Source organism: Crinia signifera, chromosome 8 (assembly GCF_055691185.1).
Source record: "Crinia signifera chromosome 8, ASM5569118v1, whole genome shotgun sequence".
NCBI classification, from domain to species: domain Eukaryota; kingdom Metazoa; phylum Chordata; class Amphibia; order Anura; family Myobatrachidae; genus Crinia; species Crinia signifera.
Genome location: NC_139224.1, coordinates 173,634,689 through 173,655,639, shown reverse-complemented (window position 1 = coordinate 173,655,639; position 20,951 = coordinate 173,634,689). Strand labels below are relative to the sequence as shown.

Below are 20,951 nucleotides of genomic sequence, written 5' to 3'. Positions count from 1 at the left end.
AATACTAAGAGGGGGGCCAGGTGACGTCACTGAGACATACAGTACTAAGAGGGGGCCAGGTGACGTCACTGAAACATACAGTGCTAAGAGGGGGCCAGGTGACGTCACTGAGACATGCAGTACTAAGAGGGGACAGGTGATGTAACTGAGACATACAGTACTAAGAGGGGGCCAGGTGACGTCACTGAGACATACAGTACTAAGAGGGGGCAGGTGATGTCACTGAGACATACAGTACTAAGAGGGGGGCCAGGTGACGTCACTGAAACATACAGTGCTAAGAGGGGGCCAGGTGACGTCACTGAGACATACAGTACTAAGAGGGGGGCCAGGTGACGTCACTGAGACATACAGTACTAAGAGGGGGCCAGGTGACGTCACTGAAACATACAGTGCTAAGAGGGGGCCAGGTGACGTCACTGAGACATGCAGTACTAAGAGGGGACAGGTGATGTAACTGAGACATACAGTACTAAGAGGGGGCCAGGTGACGTCACTGAGACATACAGTACTAAGAGGGGGCAGGTGATGTCACTGAGACATACAGTACTAAGAGGGGGCCAGGTGACGTCACTGAGACATACAGTACTAAGAGGGGGCCAGGGGGCCAGGTGATGTCACTGAGACATACAGTACTAAGAGGGGGCCAGGTGACGTCACTGAGACATACAGTACTAAGAGGGGGGCCAGGTGACGTCACTGAGACATACAGTACTAACAGGGGGCCAGGTGACGTCACTGAAACATACAGTGCTAAGAGGGGGCCAGGTGACGTCACTGAGACATGCAGTACTAAGAGGGGACAGGTGACGTCACTGAGACATACAGTACTAAGAGGGGGCCAGGTGACGTCACTGAGACATACAGTACTAAGAGGGGGGCCAGGTGACGTCACTGAGACATACAGTACTAAGAGGGGGCCAGGTGACGTCACTGAGACATACAGTACTAAGAGGGGGGCCAGGTGATGTCACTGAGACATACAGTACTAAAAGGGGGCCAAGTGATGTCACTGAGACATACAATACTAAGAGGGGGCCAGGTGTCAAAAAATAACATTAACAATATCTCTCCTGTAGCGAATCGATCGTCTACTATGTATGGGGCTTAACATGGCATTTGTTGGTTGGTCTTTATCTCTCTCCACTTTATTTCTCTTAAGGTGAGATGTACTAAGCCTTGAAAAGTGATAAAATGGAGAGTGATAAGCCACCAACCAATCAGTTATCCTACCTGTAATTTTTCAAACACAGCCTGTAACATGACAGTTAATAACTGATTGGCTGGTGGTTTATCACTCTCCATTTTATCACTTTCACGCTTAGTACATCTGGCCCCCTATGCTTTGATAAATCTCCCCCATGATACAGATGGAGCGCCTCTCATGCTTGCAGGGACTGGCGCCAGGCTCCACCATCCGTCGGAAGGGGGGGGGGGGGCGTGCGCATGCGCCCTGTTCCAACTAAGCTCCCCGTTGGTCCCTGCCGCCCCCCCTCCCCCCTCCCCCCCCCCCCCCAATCCTACCCATCTCTCTGAAGCGGAGACAGGCAGGGTTCCGCCACCGAGTGACTGGGACGCGCGTGTGTGTGAGATGCTCGTGTGTCCCAGTCTAACAGAGTCCTTCTCAGCCAGCAGGGACATTCTGGCGAGCGCAGGCATTGAATGAGAGGGGCTGACACATAGTGAAAGACGTTCTGGTGTTCTGTCCCTTCATTACAAGTCTCTGGCCAGAACATCGGCTTCCCGTCTCAAAGTGATTTCATAAATATACCGGTATGGGTCAATAGGTCGACAGGTTTGGAATGTCAACTCAAGCATTGGGTCGACAATGGGAAGATCAACGTGAGTTTTTCATGTTTTTTTGTCACAAATGTCATAGTCACTGTCGCAGTGTACCACGTCCTCTCACACGGCTTACTGCGTTCGGCACACTATTTTATTCTCCCACCGTGCCGTAAAGGGCATGAAATACTATGTCAGGTCAAAACAAAAAAAATGTGAAAAACACGTCGACCTTTTGACAGTCCACCTTCCCATTGTCGACCTAATGCTTGTGTCAACCGTACAACCCTGTCAACCTTAGCCATGTCGACCTAAACCCTGTCAACATTCAGATTACTGTGTATCTATTTTCTTTTAGAGGCTGCTAAATAAATATGAAGTACTGTATAATCTGATTCGTTGCTCTGGGCAACATCCCATCTTAGTAAATTTACCCCATAAAATAATTTGTGTCCCAAAGTAAAAGAAAATTGATCATTGCTGATTTACAGAACACAATACTTTGGGAAGAATTGAAACATTTCCCCGGACATGTAAAACATTTCACAGGACATGCAAAACACTTCACAGGACATGTAAAATACTTTCCAGGACATGTAAAACATTTCACAGGTATGTATGGGACAAAAACAACCAGTTTCTCCTACCTGACATCAGATGATATGTATAGAACAGTCCTCCTAACATCTGTCATAAGCCAATCATTCTAATTCTAGGTGGGGAAGGGGTCACATTAAATTCATCCTTCCTCTTATGGGTTTGGCCCAAAAATTAAAATGCCTTTACCCCAGAGGTGCATAAGACCAAACATGGCCCCACAAGGAGGGGCCCCACCAAACATGGCCGCCACAGGTACATGCAAGATAAATAATGTTTCCCAGCATGACAGCTAAAGGCTACATTCCCTGGGCTATTTACTAAATGTTTGGATTGTCCAAAATCTTGCTTGCTCATCAATGTACCTTTCCAAAAATTCACCTGACCCAGTTGACCCATCATATAAAAGAGGAGGCATCGGAGTGACCTCAGTCACTGGCACCATGTGGGGCATAGCACTCGCCCTGAGTGTTACCTTGGCGGCAGCTGGTAAGATTTTATTTGTAACATCCAGATAATGAGACAATCTATGTGCTGCAGATGGAATAGATCGGAATAATGTAAGATAAATGTGATTGGTGTGTACACTTACAGTATATTCTGTCTGTGCATTGTTTGCAGGAGCCCAGCACCTCCAGTATGGTGAGTACAGTGACACTTACATCGGTTCTCTTGGCCGTAGTAAAGTGTTCTTTATGCTTCTGTATGTATCATGATGTATCACTTTGTAATAGATTTGGTTTCATTGTTTTGTTTTATTGTTTCATTAATTTGGAGACATTGTTGCAAATAACAAATAACATACTTTATTTGCAGTCCTTCTACTGTACAATCAAGTCATTAGATCAAATAGTTTTTGTTGTAAGTTAAGAATTTCAACCAGAAACACCTATACTTTGGGGGTAATTCAGACCTGATTGCTGCTAAATTGCTGGGCGCTACAATCAGGTATACGCCATCCTGTCCTGCGCAAGCCTGCGAATTGGTTAGCATGGTTTGGAAAAAGTAGCTGGATCTGCGATTAGCTGCAAATCAACTCGAAGACGTCATGGAATGACTTCTGAGTGTGCGCAGTTCCTGTGGCTGCGATCAGGCTGATCAGGGACAGAGCTGACGTCACATGACTTCCCCTCAACACCTGTGCATGCTGTTCTCCCTGACACTCCCCGAAAACGGCCGGCTACCACCCCCCAAACACCGGCTTCCTGTCATTCACATCGCATATGGCCAGCGATAAAAAACGTGCAGGATTTTATCCGGGTCGATGTGATAATACAAGTGTATGATGGCGAGCAGGGCCCTCTTACCTCTATTACTGTCTTTACCCTATCCAGAACTTCCTGCGATGTGTAAGAAACTGCTAATAAATAATATATGCTAGGAAGTCACACTGACTGCTGATGGATGCGCACATTGGTACTAATTGTGCAATAGTAATAATAATAATTAATAATAATAATAATAAAAAGAATGCAGCACTATTATAAGGGGATGCGGTCATCTATTAGAATGAACTTAGGTCTACAGTCATTAGGTCGACCCCACTAGGTCGACTGGCAGGAAGGTCGACCTGACTTAAGGTCGACATGGGCCAAGGTCGACATGACTTAAGGTCGAATTTGCATAAAGGTCGACATGAGGAAGGTCGACTGGTCATAAGGTCTACATGGGTTTTTCACTGTTTCTTGAGCCGACATGTGCCGACAGGCGGTATTTCATGCCCTACCATCCACTAGGGCGTGGTGGGAGAATAAAATAGTGTGCCGAGCGCAGCGAGGCACCGTGCCCGAAGCATTGCGAGCGAAGGGAGCGATGCGAGGGTCCGATTCTCATTGCCAACTGTGTCCATGTCGACTGTGTCGACATTCGGATCAAAAAACAGTGAAAAACCCATGTCGACCTTATGCCCAGTCGACCTTCCTCATGTCGACCTTTATGCAAATTCGACCTTAAGTCATGTCGACCTTGGCACATGTCGACCTTAAGTCAGGTCGACCTTCCTGCCAGTCGACCTAGTGGGGTCGACCTAATGACTGTAGACCTAAATGCAATCTGACGAATGATCCCATTCCATTATAAGTACATTATTTGCATCCTTTATATTGCCCACCTGGGCTCCCCAAACAACAAGCCCTTGATGAAGCCTGGCTGCTCCCCACTGGTATGTATCATTAGGTCACCAGCATTATGATCCACTACAAACACTAAAACATGTTACCGCGTCCCCTCACATGGCTCGCTGTGCTTGCCATGCTTCGGGTACACTATTTTATTCTCCCACCACGCCCTAGTGGATGGTAGGGCATGAAATACCGCCATCGGCACATGTCGGCTCGAAAAACAGTAAAAAAAAACCATGTCGAACTAATGACCCTGTCCACCTAACCCATGTCGACCTTAAGTCATGTCGACCTAAATCTATGTTGACCTAATGCTTTTCGACCATCATGCTGGTGACCCACAATCCACGTAGGCTTAGATGCCAACCGTGGCACTCTAAATTAACAAGACACCTGCAAAAACTATCATGTACAATCGATCTGAACATCAGTGTTGTAAATCTCAAAATCCAAGTGGCTTCTACCTACCACTCCTATGGTAATGCTCTGGACACTGCTAAACAAACATATTCTCAATCTCTCATCTCTTCTTATGCCACCAAACCTAAGCAACTTTTTAACACATTTAAATCACTTCTTTAGTTATGATGGGTTGAGTCTATGTTTTGTGGCGCTGAATTGCAAATGTCTGCAGCACTGGTCACTGTAGTTACTCCCCTGGTAACTGGATTAGCGGTTTGGGATGATAGTGATAAGTGACTTTGTGCGCTGACAACCTCCCAGCATACACCGTGACTAATTGGAGAAATATTTTTCCCTTATTTCAATGTTTTGAATAAATTTATTATCTTTGCAATATCACACTATTTCTCGAATTCTCATTGTTTTACATGTCTCCATGTTACCTATATTAATGGAGAGCCTCTGATGAGGTGAAGAAACGTGAGAGAAGGAGAGTAAACTTTTTATACCTAAATTCACTTATAGTTGGTGTAATTGGATAAGGTGATTGTCTACCCATTAGTCACGGTGTATGCTGGGAGGGTGTCAGCGCACAAAATCACTTCTTTACCCTCCCCCTCCTTCCCCACCTTATAATATCCGTGCACAAGAGCTTGCTTCCTTCTTCAAGGACATCACCGATGGTGTAATGGTTAGCATTACATGGGTTCTATTCCCACCATGTGTTATATATACGGGGCAGTACGGATGGTGTAATGGTTACATTACTGTCTCACAGCGCTGAGGTCATGGGTTCTATCCCCACCATGTGTTATATATACAGGGCAGTACGGATGGTGTAATGGTTACATTACTGCCTCGCAGCACTGAGGTCATGGGTTCTATTCCCACCATGTGTTATATATACGGGGCAACACTGACGGTGTAATGGTTAGCATTACTGGCTCACAGCACTGAGGTCATGGGTTCTATTCCCACCATGTGTTATATATACAGGGCAGTACGGATGGTGTAATGGTTACATTACTGCCTCACAGCGCTGAGGTCATGGGTTCTATTCCCACCATGTGTTATATATACAGGGCAGTACGGACGGTGTAATGGTTAGCATTACTTCCTCACAGCGCTGAGGTCATGGGTTCTATACCCACCATGTGTTATATATGGGGCAGTACGGATGGTGTAATGGTTAGTGTTATTGCCTCACAGCGCTGAGGTCATTCTATCCCCACCATGTGTTATATATACAGGGCAGTACGGATGGTGTAATGGTTGGCATTCCTGCCTCACAGCACTGAGGTCATGGGTTCTATTCCCACCATGTGTTATATATACGGGGCAGTACGGATGGTGTAATGGTTAGCATTACTGCCTCACAGCGCTGAGGTCATGGGTTCTATTCCCAACATGTGTTATATATACGGGCAGTACGGACGGTGTAATGGTTAGCATTACTGCCTCACAGCACTGAGGTCATGGGTTCTATTCCCACCATGTGTTATATATACGGGCAGTACGGATGGTGTAATGGTTAGCATTACTGCCTCACAGCGCTGAGGTCATGGGTTTTATCCCCACCATGTGTTATATATACGGGGCAGTACGGACGGTGTAATGGTTACATTACTGCCTCACAGCGCTGAGGTCATGGGTTCTATCCCCACCATGTGTTATATATACGGGGCAGTACGGATGGTGTAATGGTTAGCATTACTGCCTCACAGCGCTGAGGTCATGGGTTCTATTCCCACCATGTGTTATATATAGGGCAGTACGGACGGTGTAATGGTTACATTACTGCCTCGCAGCACTGAGGTCATGGGTTCTATTCCCACCATGTGTTATATATACGGGGCAACACTGACGGTGTAATGGTTACATTACTGCCTCACAGCGCTGAGGTCATGGGTTCTATTCCCACCATGTGTTATATATACAGGGCAGTACGGACGGTGTAATGGTTAGCATTACTGCCTCACAGCGCTGAGGTCATGGGTTCTATTCCCACCATGTGTTATATATACAGGGCAGTACGGACGGTGTAATGGTTAGCATTACTTCCTCACAGCGCTGAGGTCATGGGTTCTATACCCACCATGTGTTATATATGGGGCAGTACGGATGGTGTAATGGTTAGTGTTATTGCCTCACAGCGCTGAGGTCATTCTATCCCCACCATGTGTTATATATACAGGGCAGTACGGATGGTGTAATGGTTGGCATTCCTGCCTCACAGCACTGAGGTCATGGGTTCTATTCCCACCATGTGTTATATATACGGGGCAGTACGGATGGTGTAATGGTTAGCATTACTGCCTCACAGCGCTGAGGTCATGGGTTCTATTCCCAACATGTGTTATATATACGGGCAGTACGGACGGTGTAATGGTTAGCATTACTGCCTCACAGCACTGAGGTCATGGGTTCTATTCCCACCATGTGTTATATATACGGGCAGTACGGATGGTGTAATGGTTAGCATTACTGCCTCACAGCGCTGAGGTCATGGGTTTTATCCCCACCATGTGTTATATATACGGGGCAGTACGGACGGTGTAATGGTTACATTACTGCCTCACAGCGCTGAGGTCATGGGTTCTATCCCCACCATGTGTTATATATACGGGGCAGTACGGATGGTGTAATGGTTAGCATTACTGCCTCACAGCGCTGAGATCATGGGTTCTATTCCCACCATGTGTTATATATAGGGCAGTACGGACGGTGTAATGGTTACATTACTGCCTCGCAGCACTGAGGTCATGGGTTCTATTCCCACCATGTGTTATATATACGGGGCAACACTGACGGTGTAATGGTTAGCATTACTGGCTCACAGCACTGAGGTCATGGGTTCTATTCCCACCATGTGTTATATATACAGGGCAGTACGGATGGTGTAATGGTTACATTACTGCCTCACAGCGCTGAGGTCATGGGTTCTATTCCCACCATGTGTTATATATACAGGGCAGTACGGACGGTGTAATGGTTAGCATTACTTCCTCACAGCGCTGAGGTCATGGGTTCTATACCCACCATGTGTTATATATGGGGCAGTACGGATGGTGTAATGGTTAGTGTTATTGCCTCACAGCGCTGAGGTCATTCTATCCCCACCATGTGTTATATATACAGGGCAGTACGGATGGTGTAATGGTTGGCATTCCTGCCTCACAGCACTGAGGTCATGGGTTCTATTCCCACCATGTGTTATATATACGGGGCAGTACGGATGGTGTAATGGTTAGCATTACTGCCTCACAGCGCTGAGGTCATGGGTTCTATTCCCAACATGTGTTATATATACGGGCAGTACGGACGGTGTAATGGTTAGCATTACTGCCTCACAGCACTGAGGTCATGGGTTCTATTCCCACCATGTGTTATATATACGGGCAGTACGGATGGTGTAATGGTTAGCATTACTGCCTCACAGCGCTGAGGTCATGGGTTTTATCCCCACCATGTGTTATATATACGGGGCAGTACGGACGGTGTAATGGTTACATTACTGCCTCACAGCGCTGAGGTCATGGGTTCTATCCCCACCATGTGTTATATATACGGGGCAGTACGGATGGTGTAATGGTTAGCATTACTGCCTCACAGCGCTGAGGTCATGGGTTCTATTCCCACCATGTGTTATATATACGGGGCAGTACGGACGGTGTAATGGTTAGCATTACTGCCTCACAGCGCTGAGGTCATGGGTTCTATTCCCACCATGTGTTATATATACGGGGCAGTACGGACGGTGTAATGGTTACATTACTGCCTCACAGTCCTGAGGCCACGGGTTCTATCCCCACCATGTGTTATATATACGGGGCAGTACGGACGGTGTAATGGTTACATTACTGCCTCACAGCGCTGACGTCATGGGTTCTATCCCCACCATGTGTTATATATACAGGGCAGCACGGACGGTGTAATGGTTACATTACTGCCTCACAGCGCTGACGTCATGGGTTCTATCCCCACCATGTGTTATATATACAGGGCAGTACGGATGGTGTAATGGTTACATTACTGCCTCACAGCACTGATGTCATGGGTTCTATCCCCACCATGTGTTATATATACAGGGCAGTACGGATGGTGTAATGGTTACATTACTGCCTCACAGCGCTGAGGTCATGGGTTCTATTCCCACCATGTGTTATATATACAGGGCAGTACGGACGGTGTAATGGTTAGCATTACTTCCTCACAGCGCTGAGGTCATGGGTTCTATACCCACCATGTGTTATATATGGGGCAGTACGGATGGTGTAATGGTTAGTGTTATTGCCTCACAGCGCTGAGGTCATTCTATCCCCACCATGTGTTATATATACAGGGCAGTACGGATGGTGTAATGGTTGGCATTCCTGCCTCACAGCACTGAGGTCATGGGTTCTATTCCCAACATGTGTTATATATACGGGGCAGTACGGATGGTGTAATGGTTAGCATTACTGCCTCACAGCGCTGAGGTCATGGGTTCTATTCCCAACATGTGTTATATATACGGGCAGTACGGACGGTGTAATGGTTAGCATTACTGCCTCACAGCACTGAGGTCATGGGTTCTATTCCCACCATGTGTTATATATACGGGCAGTACGGATGGTGTAATGGTTAGCATTACTGCCTCACAGCGCTGAGGTCATGGGTTCTATCCCCACCATGTGTTATATATACGGGGCAGTACGGACGGTGTAATGGTTACATTACTGCCTCACAGCGCTGAGGTCATGGGTTCTATCCCCACCATGTGTTATATATACGGGGCAGTACGGATGGTGTAATGGTTAGCATTACTGCCTCACAGCGCTGAGGTCATGGGTTCTATTCCCACCATGTGTTATATATACGGGGCAGTACGGACGGTGTAATGGTTAGCATTACTGCCTCACAGCGCTGAGGTCATGGGTTCTATTCCCACCATGTGTTATATATACGGGGCAGTACGGACGGTGTAATGGTTAGCATTACTGCCTCACAGCGCTGAGGTCATTCTATCCCCACCATGTGTTATATATACAGGGCAGTACGGATGGTGTAATGGTTGGCATTCCTGCCTCACAGCACTGAGGTCATGGGTTCTATTCCCACCATGTGTTATATATACGGGGCAGTACGGATGGTGTAATGGTTACATTACTGCCTCACAGCGCTGAGGTCATGGGTTCTATCCCCACCATGTGTTATATATACGGGGCAGTACGGATGGTGTAATGGTTAGCATTACTGCCTCACAGCGCTGAGGTCATGGGTTCTATCCCCACCATGTGTTATATATACAGGGCAGTACGGATGGTGTAATGGTTAGCATTACTGCATCACAGCGCTGAGGTCATGGGTTCTATCCCCACCATGTGTTATATATACGGGCAGTACGGATGGTATAATGGTTAGCATTACTGCCTCACAGCACTGAGGTCATGGGTTCTATTCCCATATATACGGGCAGTACGGACGGTGTAATGGTTAGCATTACTGCCTCACAGCACTGAGGTCATGGGTTCGATACCCACCATGTGTTATATATACGGGGCAGTACGGATGGTGTAATGGTTACATTACTGCCTCACAGCGCTGAGGTCATGGGTTCTATCCCCACCATGTATTATATATACGGGGCAGTACGGACGGTGTAACGGTTAGCATTACTGCCTCACAGCACTGAGGTCATGGGTTCGATACCCACCATGGCCCTAACTGAGTTTGTATATTCTCCCCGTGTTTGCGTGGGTTTACTCCGGGTACTCTGGTTTCCTCCCACAATCCAAAAATACACTGGTAGGCTAATTGGCTCCCAACAAAATTAACCCTAGAATATCTGTGTGTGTGTACGTGTGGTAGGGAATATAGATTGTAAGCTCCACTGGGGCAGGGACTGATGTGAATGTTCAACTATATTTTGTAAAGCGCTGCGGAATGTGTATATAAGAAACTGTTAATAAATAATAAATAAATAAGGACAAGATGGATAAAATGGAATGATTTGGCAGCCAGTGACTTGCTTACTTCCTTTCCTGAGCCCTTTGCCACTTTCTTGTCATTTGACCCCACAAGTGAGGTTGAAGAATCTTCTCATTCTCCTACTCACCTAACTCTCCTCTTGATCCTATACCCTCACAAGTCAGTACAACTTTGTCTCTTGTGCATATCCCAAACTTAACTAAAATCTGTAACCTCTCTCTCTCTCTCTCTCTCTCTCTCTCTCTCTCTCTCTCTCTCTCTCTCTACGGGTTGGGATCATTTGGTCTACAGCATGATGATGGTCGACAGTCATTAGGTTGACACCATTAGGTGGACATGGGAAAAGGTTGACATGGGTCTAGGTCAACATGGATGTAGGTCGACATGGTTCTAGGTTGAAAGGTCATTAGTTCGACAGGTCGTTAGTTCGACAGGTCATTAGTTTGATCATGTCTATGTCGACAGTCCAAAGGTTGACATGGGATTTTTCACAATGGACCTGGACATGGACCCAGCTGCGCTCGGCACACCATTTTATTCTCCCACCATGCCCTAGTGGATGGTAGGGCATGAAATACCGCCTGTTGGCACGTCAGCTCAAAAAACAGGGAAAAACCCGATGTCGACTTTTCGACTGTTGACCTAGACCCCACCACACTCATTACTAGCTCCCATTCATGATTTCCAAGACTTTCGTCGGGCAGCACCCACCCTATGGGATAGCCCTTCCATGTACATTATTTGATTGCCATTATCTCTGTGGGAGATGCTCAAAATATCCACAAAAAATGCCAGCGTTGCTCACATTTGTTATATAAATTCAAATAAAAATGTTGTGTAAAAAAAAGATTATATCTATATACGGTAACATTACAGGTCATTTTGATGAATAAAAATGTAAGCGTGGCAATTTTTACAGCTATCACTTGGCAATCAAAGGGTTAAGACTCTCCACTAGCCTCCAAACTTTCAAGCGTTCCCTGAAAACTCACCTCTTCAGGCAGTTTATCACATTCCAGAACCCCCACACAACCTCCAGTAGCATTCATATCTAACTGCATCCCATCAGGACTGTCCTGTAATCTGGTGGGACTGCCATGCTATGGAATCCTATCCTTATGTATCCCTCCTATTATCCCTATAGAGTGTAAGCCTGTGAGCAGGGCCCTCCTACCTCTATATGAGATGGTTTCTGCATCCCATCAGGACTGTCCTGTAATCTGGTGGGACTGCCATGCTATAGAATCCTATCCTTATGTATCCCTCCTATTATCCCTATAGACTGTAAGGCTGTGAGCAGGGCCCTCCTACCTCTATATGAGATGGTTTCTGTATCCCATCAGGACTGTCCTGTAATCTGGTGGGACTGCCATGCTATGGAATCCTATCCTTATGTATCCCTCCTATTATCCCTATAGACTGTAAACCTGTGAGCAGGGCCCTCCTACCTCTATATGAGATGGTTTCTGCATCCCATCAGGACTGTCCTGTAATCTGGTGGGACTGCCATGCTATGGAATCCTATCCTTATGTATCCCTGCTATTATCCCTATAGACTGTAAACCTGTGAGCAGGGCCCTCCTACCTCTATATGAGATGGTTTCTGCATCCCATCAGGACTCCTGTAATCTGGTGGGACTGCCATGCTATGGAATCCTATCCTTATGTATCCCTCCTATTATCCCTATAGACTGTAAGCCTGTGAGCAGGGCCCTCCTACCTCTATATGAGATGGTTTCTGCATCCCATCAGGACTGTGCTGTAATCTGTTGGGACTGCCATGCTATGGAATCCTATCCTTATGTATCCCTCCTATTATCCCTATAGACTGTAAACCTGTGAGCAGGGCCCTCCTACCTCTATATGAGATGGTTTCTGCATCCCATCAGGACTGTCCTGTAATCTGGTGGGACGGCCATGCTATGGAATCCTATCCTTATGTATCCCTCATATTATACCTATAGAGTGTAAGCCTGTGAGCAGGGCCCTCCTACCTCTATATGAGATGGTTTCTGCATCCCATCAGGACTGTCCTGTAATCTGGTGGGACTGCCATGCTATGGAATCCTATCCTTATGTATCCTCCTATTATCCCTATAGACTGTAAGCCTGCGAGCAGGGCCCTCCTACCTCTATATGAGATGGATTCTGCATCCCATCAGGACTGTCCTGTAATCTGGTGGGACTGCCATGCTATGGAATCCTATCCTTATGTATCCCTGCTATTATCCCTATAGACTGTAAGCCTGCGAGCAGGGCCCTCCTACCTCTATATGAGATGGTTTCTGCATCCCATCAGGACTGTCCTGTAATCTGGTGGGACTGCCATGCTATGGAATCCTATCCTTATGTATCCCTCCTATTATCCCTATAGACTGTAAGCCTGCGAGCAGGGCCCTCCTACCTCTATATGGGATGGTTTCTGCATCCCATCAGGACCGTCTAATAATCTGGTGGGACTGCCATGTTATGGAATCCTATCCTTATGTATCCCTCCTATTATCCCTATAGACTGTAACCTGTGAGCAGGGCCCTCCTACCTCTATATGAGATGGTTTCTGCATCCCATCAGGACTGTCCTGTAATCTGGTGGTACTGCCACGCTATGGAATCCTATCCTTATGTATCCCTCCTATTATCCCTATAGACTGTAAGCCTGTGAGCAGGGCCCTCCTACCTCTATATGAGATGATTTCTGCATCCCATCAGGACTGTCCTGTAATCTGGTGGGACTGCCATGCTATGGAATCCTATCCTTATGTATCCCTCCTATTATCCCTATAGACTGTAAGCCTGTGAGCAGGGCCCTCCTACCTCTATATGAGGTGGTTTCTGCATCCCGTCAGGACTGTCCTGTAATATGGTGGGACTGCCATGCTATGGAATCCTATCCTTATGTATCCCTCCTATTATCCCTATAGACTGTAAACCTGTGAGCAGGGCCCTCCTACCTCTATATAAGATGGTTTCTGCATCCCATCAGGACTGTGCTGTAATCTGTTGGGACTGCCATGCTATGGAATCCTATCCTTATGTATCCCTCCTATTATCCCTATAGACTGTAAACCTGTGAGCAGGGCCCTCCTACCTCTATATGAGATGGTTTCTGCATCCCATCAGGACTGTCCTGTAATCTGGTGGGACTGCCATGCTATGGAATCCTATCCTATGTATCCCTCCTATTATCCCTATAGACTGTAAGCCTGTGAGCAGGGCCCCCCTACCTCTATATGAGATGGTTTCTGCATCCCATCAGGACTCTCCTGTAATCTGGTGGGACTGCCATGCTATGGAATCCTATCCTTATGTATCCCTCCTATTATCCCTATAGACTGTAAGCCTGCGAGCAGGGCCCTCCTACCTCTATATGAGATGGCTTCTGCATCCCATCAGGACTGTCCTGTAATCTGGTGGGACTGCCATGCTATGGAATCCTATGTATCCCTCCTATTATCCCTATAGACTGTAAGCCTGTGAGCAGGGCCCTCCTACCTCTATATGAGAGGGTTTCTGCATCCCATCAGGACTGTCCTGTAATCTGATGGGACTGCCATGCTATGGAATTATATCAGGGTTGCCGACCCTCCCGGAATTTCCGGGAGTCTCACGAAAATCGGGTCCCCCTCCCGGCCCCCCGGAAGGGTGGGCAACCCTCCCGTATTCAGGGGGGACCCCCGCTGACCCCCGGATCGCGGCATTAAAATGCCGCAATCCTCGGGTCTCAGAGGAGGGGGCGGAGCTAAAATGGCACAATCGCGTCATTTTAGCCCCGCCCCCTCCACGGAGATGCGTGAATTAGCTGCTTTAACAGCATGGGGCGGGGCTTAGTGATGTCACTCGCAAGCCCCGCCCCCTGAGTGGCTGCTGAAACTCTCCTCTCCGGGCTTCTCCCAGAGAGGAGAATCTTAAAGTCGGCAACCCTGAATTATATCCTTATGTATCCCTCCTATTATCCCTATAGATTGTAAGCTTGTGAGCAGGGCCCTCCTACCTCTATATGAGATGGTTTCTGCATCCCATCAGGACTGTCCTGTAATCTGGTGGGACTGCCATGCTATGGAATTATATCCTTATGTATCCCTCCTATTATCCCTATAGATTGTAAGCTTGTGAGCAGGACCCTCCTACCTCTATATGAGAGGGTTTCTGCATCCCATCAGGACTGTGCTGTAATCTGGTGGGACTGCCATGCTATGGAATCCTATCCTTATGTATCCCTCCTATTATCCCTATAGACTGTAAGCCTGTGAGCAGGGCCCTCCTACCTCTATATGAGATGGTTTCTGCATCCCATCAGGACTGTCCTGTAATCTGGTGGGACTGCCATGCTATGGAATTATATCCTTATGTATCCCTCCTATTATCCCTATAGATTGTAAGCTTGTGAGCAGGACCCTCCTACCTCTATATGAGAGGGTTTCTGCATCCCATCAGGACTGTGCTGTAATCTGGTGGGACTGCCATGCTATGGAATCCTATCCTTATGTATCCCTCCTATTATCCCTATAGACTGTAAGCCTGTGAGCAGGGCCCTCCTACCTCTATATGAGATGGATTCTGCATCCCATCAGGACTGTCCTGTAATCTGGTGGGACTGCCATGCTATGGAATCCTATCCTTATGTATCCCTCCTATTATCCCTATAGACTGTAAGCCTGTGAGCAGGGCCCTCCTACCTCTATATGAGATGGTTTCTGCATCCCATCAGGACTGTCCTGTAATCTGGTGGGACTGCCATGCTATGGAATCCTATCCTTATGTATCCCTCCTATTATCCATATAGACCAGTGGTTCCCAACCCTGGTCCTCAAGTACCCCCAACAGTGCACGTTTTCCAGGTCACCCAGCAGGTGCACTCATTATTCAGACACATTTCAAAAGATCCACAGGTGGAGCTAATTATGTCACTTGATTCTGTGTGGAGACCTGGAAAACATGCACTGTTGGGGGTACTTGAGGACCAGGGTTGGGAACCACTGATATAGACTGTAAGCCTGTGAGCAGGGCCCTCCTACCTCTATATGAGATGGTTTCTGCATCCCATCAGGACTGTCCTGTAATCTGGTGGGACTGCCATGCTATGGAATCCTATCCTTATGTATCCCTCCTATTATCCCTATAGACTGTAAGCCTGCGAGCAGGGCCCTCCTACCTCTATATGAGATAGTTTCTGCATCCCATCAGGACTGTCCTGTAATCTGATGGGACTGCCATGCTATGGAATCCTATCCTTATGTATCCCTCCTATTATCCCTATAGACTGTAAGCCTGTGAGCAGGGCCCTCCTACCTCTATATGAGATGGTTTCTGCATCCTATCAGGACTGTCCTGTAATCTGGTGGGACTGCCATGCTATGGAATCCTATCCTTATGTATCCCTCCTATTATCCCTATAGAGTGTAAGCCTGTGAGCAGGGCCCTCCTACCTCTATATGAGATGGTTTCTGCATTCCATCAGGACTGTCCTGTAATCTGTGGGACTGCCATGCTATGGAATCCTATCCTTATGTATCCCTCCTATTATCCCTATAGACTGTAAGCTTGTGAGCAGGGCCCTCCTACCTCTATATGAGATGGTTTCTGCATCCCATCAGGACTGTCCTGTAATCTGGTGGGACTGCCATGCTATGGAATCCTATCCTTATGTATCCCTCCTATTATCCCTATAGACTGTAAGCCTGTGAGCAGGGCCCTCCTACCTCTATATGAGATGGTTTCTGCATCCCATCAGGACTGTCCTGTAATCTGGTGGGACTGCCATGCTATGGAATCCTATCCTTATGTATCCCTCCTATTATCCCTATAGACTGTAAGCCTGTGAGCAGGGCCCTCCTACCTCTATATGAGATGGTTTCTGCATCCCATCAGGACTGTCCTGTAATCTGGTGGGACTGCCATGCTATGGAATCCTATCCTTATGTATCCCTCCTATTATCCCTATAGACTGTAAGCCTGCGAGCAGGGCCCTCCTACCTCTATATGAGATGGTTTCTACATCCCATCAGGACTGTCCTGTAATCTGGTGGGACTGCCATGCTATGGAATCCTATCCTTATGTATCCCTCCTATTATCCCTATAGACTGTAAGCCTGTGAGCAGGGCCCTCCTACCTCTATATGAGATGGTTTCTGCATCCCATCAGGACTGTCCTGTAATCTGGTGGGACTGCCATGCTATGGAATCCTATCCTTATGTATCCCTCCTATTATCCCTATAGACTGTAAGCCTGTGAGCAGGGCCCTCCTACCTCTATATGAGATGGTTTCTGCATCCCATCAGGACTGTCCTGTAATCTGGTGGGACTGCCATGCTATGGAATCCTATCCTTATGTATCCCTCCTATTATCCCTATAGACTGTAAGCTTGTGAGCAGGGCCCTCCTACCTCTATATGAGATGGTTTCTGCATCCCATCAGGACTGTCCTGTAATCTGCTGGGACTGCCATGCTATGGAATCCTATCCTTATGTATCCCTCCTATTATCCCTATAGACTGTAAGCTTGTGAGCAGGGCCCTCCTACCTCTATATCAGTTTGTTTAATCACTGTTGTTTCCAATTGTAAAGTGCAACGGAATATGCTGCGCTATATAAGACACTGTAAATAAATAAATAACGTATACAGAATATCTATGGGCTACATAAAATAAGACCCTGATATAAGGTTTCTTTTTTCTTGGTAATATCCCTATGACTGTATAGTCTTGTGGTTGTATATACTCAGGAGGGAGTGTGTGAAAGCATTACAGCATTTCTCTGGAAGCGGTAAATGTTTGCTCTGGATTCCAGGTGGAAATGGGAACTATTGAAATTTAGTAACAATTGTGCGGCAGAAAAGCAGGAAAGTGAGATTGTGTCAACACAGGGTACAAAGAACACAAAGAACATTTTATTGAACAAGACATGTGGCAATATGGACAAGGTCAAATGGTGCGTAACAGCACAAACATTCTGAACAGCGCGGATTGTCATTACTTTAATCCCTGCTCAATCCCAAGAGGTCCATGTCCAGGTTCCCATGACATCCGGTCCGTCCATGATCCATTACAAAGGCTGGCCGCCAGAGAAATGTTTTACAGGGGCTCATTCATGGGGCTCAGACCAGTCTAAATGTAACGCAAATCCGTACCTCTGTCCTACATAACCCCAGAAGCTACCAGCGTTATTGTGATCTCTACAGTGGCGTATTTATAATGAGTGCAAAGTGCACATGGGCCCCTGAGTCCCAGTGGGGCCCACACCGCACACACTGCACCCACTATTTTATATTTATCAATGTGGAGTCCTCTGATGAAGGCAGCAGTGCTGTTTGACCTGACCAGAATGGTCTGGATCATACAGGAAGACTGTCAGACCTCCCTCCCAACCTCCATGATGATAGCTATAACAGGCACCCCCAGACATGACACCCCGCGGACAGGAATGGGTGGGGATGAGCACTACAAACTCCAGAAAGGCAGAGGTTGCTGCAGGGAGACATTCCAGAGTCCAGACCATTCCTGTGTTTTACCTAATCCCCCCAAATAATGTGTTTCTCTGACTATACAGTATCTGACCAGAAACAATAGACACAAATCATATCCAGTCATTTCTAGCGAAGCGCTTGGCAGATCTTGGAGGAAATGTTCATCAATAAATTGCTACTTTAGGCGTAGAAAATGTGAGCGAATGTCTTTTTCCAATGTATTTATCAGCCATTAGAAACCTGTGAAATTGAGAATAACTCTGCGGATGTGTCTATGGAGTTATAGGATTTTGTGCTTATTGTGAGAATATTACATTAATAGCCGCCATGTAAAATTGGAAAGATGCATAACAAGTGAATAAAGCCACAATCTGACTGTAATGTAAGTGATGGGCATTTGTGTGCGTGTCTCTGAGCTTAATGCAATACCTGGAGTAACTGCAGTATTTATACCTAACTGATACATTCATCGTATGTTACTGCTGAGTGGGCGACGCTTCTATTACGGAGCTGTCAGTGTTCTTAGTGCCACAGTTACTATTCCGCACCCTCACCCAGATGTCGGGTTGCTGGATTTAAAGCGAGAATTATTTTTACTACACTATAAGGAGTCAATTTACGAAACTTCTGAAAATTTAAATAGGGGACGTTGCCCGTAGCAACCATTAAAATTCTGTCTATCATTTCTTTGATCCTAGAAAGTGATTGACAGGATCTGATTGGTTGCTATGGGTAAAATCATCTCATTTTAATTTGTGAATCAGTGCTTAAAATAAACTGTGATATAACGCAGAGTAGAACCGGGGTGCTTAGCATCATTGTCCACCAACCGTGACCAGGTGATATCATCGGGTGGGGGCCTAAAGTCCAAAGCTCGGGACCCCCCAGGCCACTAAAAGCCCCCCCGGCCCAAGGCATCACACCAGGGAAAGATTTGTTGGTTACAAAGTGTTATAGTAATATGTTACTATGGGGCAGATCTATTACTCCTGGCACAGAGGTAAAGTGGGAGGAGATAATGCACCAGCCAATCAGCTCCCAACTGTCATACTTCAAACACAGGTGATTGGCTGGTGCGTTATCTCCTTCCACTTTATCTCTTCACCAGGCTTAATACATCTGAGAGGTAAGAATTAGAGATTATCAGTTCTCTAGGGACTAGTGCAATTCACAAAGTGGGACCTGTCACCCTGAAGGCGTGGCTAGTCCGACAAGGGCCTGGGCTAAATGGGGGTGGGTGTGGTCCCATGTAGAGGGGGCATGGCCTACTGCCGTGACCCCGGTTTTTAGCATTTTCAGGGACATGTCCAGCGCTCTCCTTGCAACTGGACAGCCCCTGGCCCTCTCCCTGCCCTCCCTCCCTTCCACGATAATCGGCTAAACAGCGGTAATCTCGGCCTACCCCCTTCGCCATATGACATTGCCACCCATGGGAAGCACAGCGGGACAGTCCTGCTGTAAATGGGACAGTTGGGAGGTAGTTTGCTAGTGACATCTAGTGATATAACTGAGACACAATGGGCGAGATGTACTAAGCCTTGAAAAGTGATAATATGGGGAGAGTGATAAACCACCAACCAATCAGCTCCTGCCTGTCATTTTTCAAACACAGTCTGTGACATGGCAGTTCGCAACTGATTGGCTGGTTGTTTGTCACTCTCTATTTTATCACTTTTCAAGCTTAGTACATCTGGCCCTCTGCGGCCTGTACACTTCCTAGACAGAATATTCTCATTATTATTTCCCCCCAGACTTGGAGTTTCCCAGCAGTAAGAAGTTCTCCTATGACTACGAGGGTCTGGTCCTAAGTGGCCTGTCTGAAGGTGGCTTTGCTAAGTCTGGCATCAGGATACGGTGTGCGGTGGAGGTCAGCGCGGCTGCGCCCCGGCTCTATTACCTCAAGGTAAGAAAACAGAAACAACACAAGTTTCTCATTTCACTATGAAGCTGTGCGAGGAGAGAGAACTTTCCTTTTCTGCTTTGCTGGCATGAACAGGATGTAATTACATCTATTACTTTAGGAAGTGCCCTTGATGCGATGCCTAACATATGCCAGATAGTTATCAACCAGTCATGGACTTAAAGGATTTGTTCTGCTTTCTGCTCTGGAACACATAGGAAACTAATGTGAACTGAACAACAAACCTTTATTGGATCAATGCAATTGCTGAGAAACCGAACACCAGACCATTATCCAATCATCCACTGCCATGGCTGCAGACTATAATTATACTGCTGAATCGCCAAATTACACACATACAGTATGCGAGGGCGTGTGTCTGTAGGTCACTATATATATATATATATATATATATATATATATATACATACACACACACACATACAGTATGCGAGGGCGTGTGTCTGTAGGTCACTATATATATATATATACACACACACACACACACACACACATACAGTATGCGAGGGCGTGTGTCTGTAGGTCACTATATATATGTATATGTATAAATATATATATACACACACACACACATACAGTATGCGAGGGCGCGTGTCTGTAGGTCACTATATATATATATATATATATATATATATATATATATACATATACAGATACAGAAGTACCAACACACTCGCCATTCCTACGGATAGGGTG

The 20,951-nt window shown here is 46.6% G+C and overlaps 1 protein-coding gene and 1 long non-coding RNA gene across 6 annotated transcripts in view; one reads left to right on the top strand and one right to left on the bottom strand.

The window, feature by feature from the left end:
• The window catches only part of LOC146026822 (uncharacterized), an 89,632-nt gene extending 87,030 nt beyond the window's left edge, over positions 1–2,602 (bottom strand). The window contains exon 1 of the long non-coding RNA XR_014454554.1: positions 2,430–2,602. This is a non-coding gene — a long non-coding RNA (uncharacterized LOC146026822). The remainder of the gene's footprint in view (positions 1–2,429) is intronic.
• Positions 2,603–2,736: 134 nt separating this feature from the next.
• The window catches only part of LOC146026819 (vitellogenin-1-like), a 117,385-nt gene continuing 99,170 nt past the window's right edge, over positions 2,737–20,951 (top strand). For 2 of the 5 annotated variants that reach the window (XM_083157827.1, XM_083157826.1), the window contains exons 1-3: positions 2,737–2,868; positions 3,001–3,021; positions 20,086–20,237. In XM_083157827.1, the coding sequence (XP_083013953.1) occupies positions 2,739–2,868; positions 3,001–3,021; positions 20,086–20,237 (303 nt within the window). In that variant the 5' untranslated portion in view covers positions 2,737–2,738. The remainder of the gene's footprint in view (positions 2,869–3,000; positions 3,022–20,085; positions 20,238–20,951) is intronic. The other 3 variants (XM_083157824.1, XM_083157823.1, XM_083157825.1) reach the window with 2 other exon arrangements.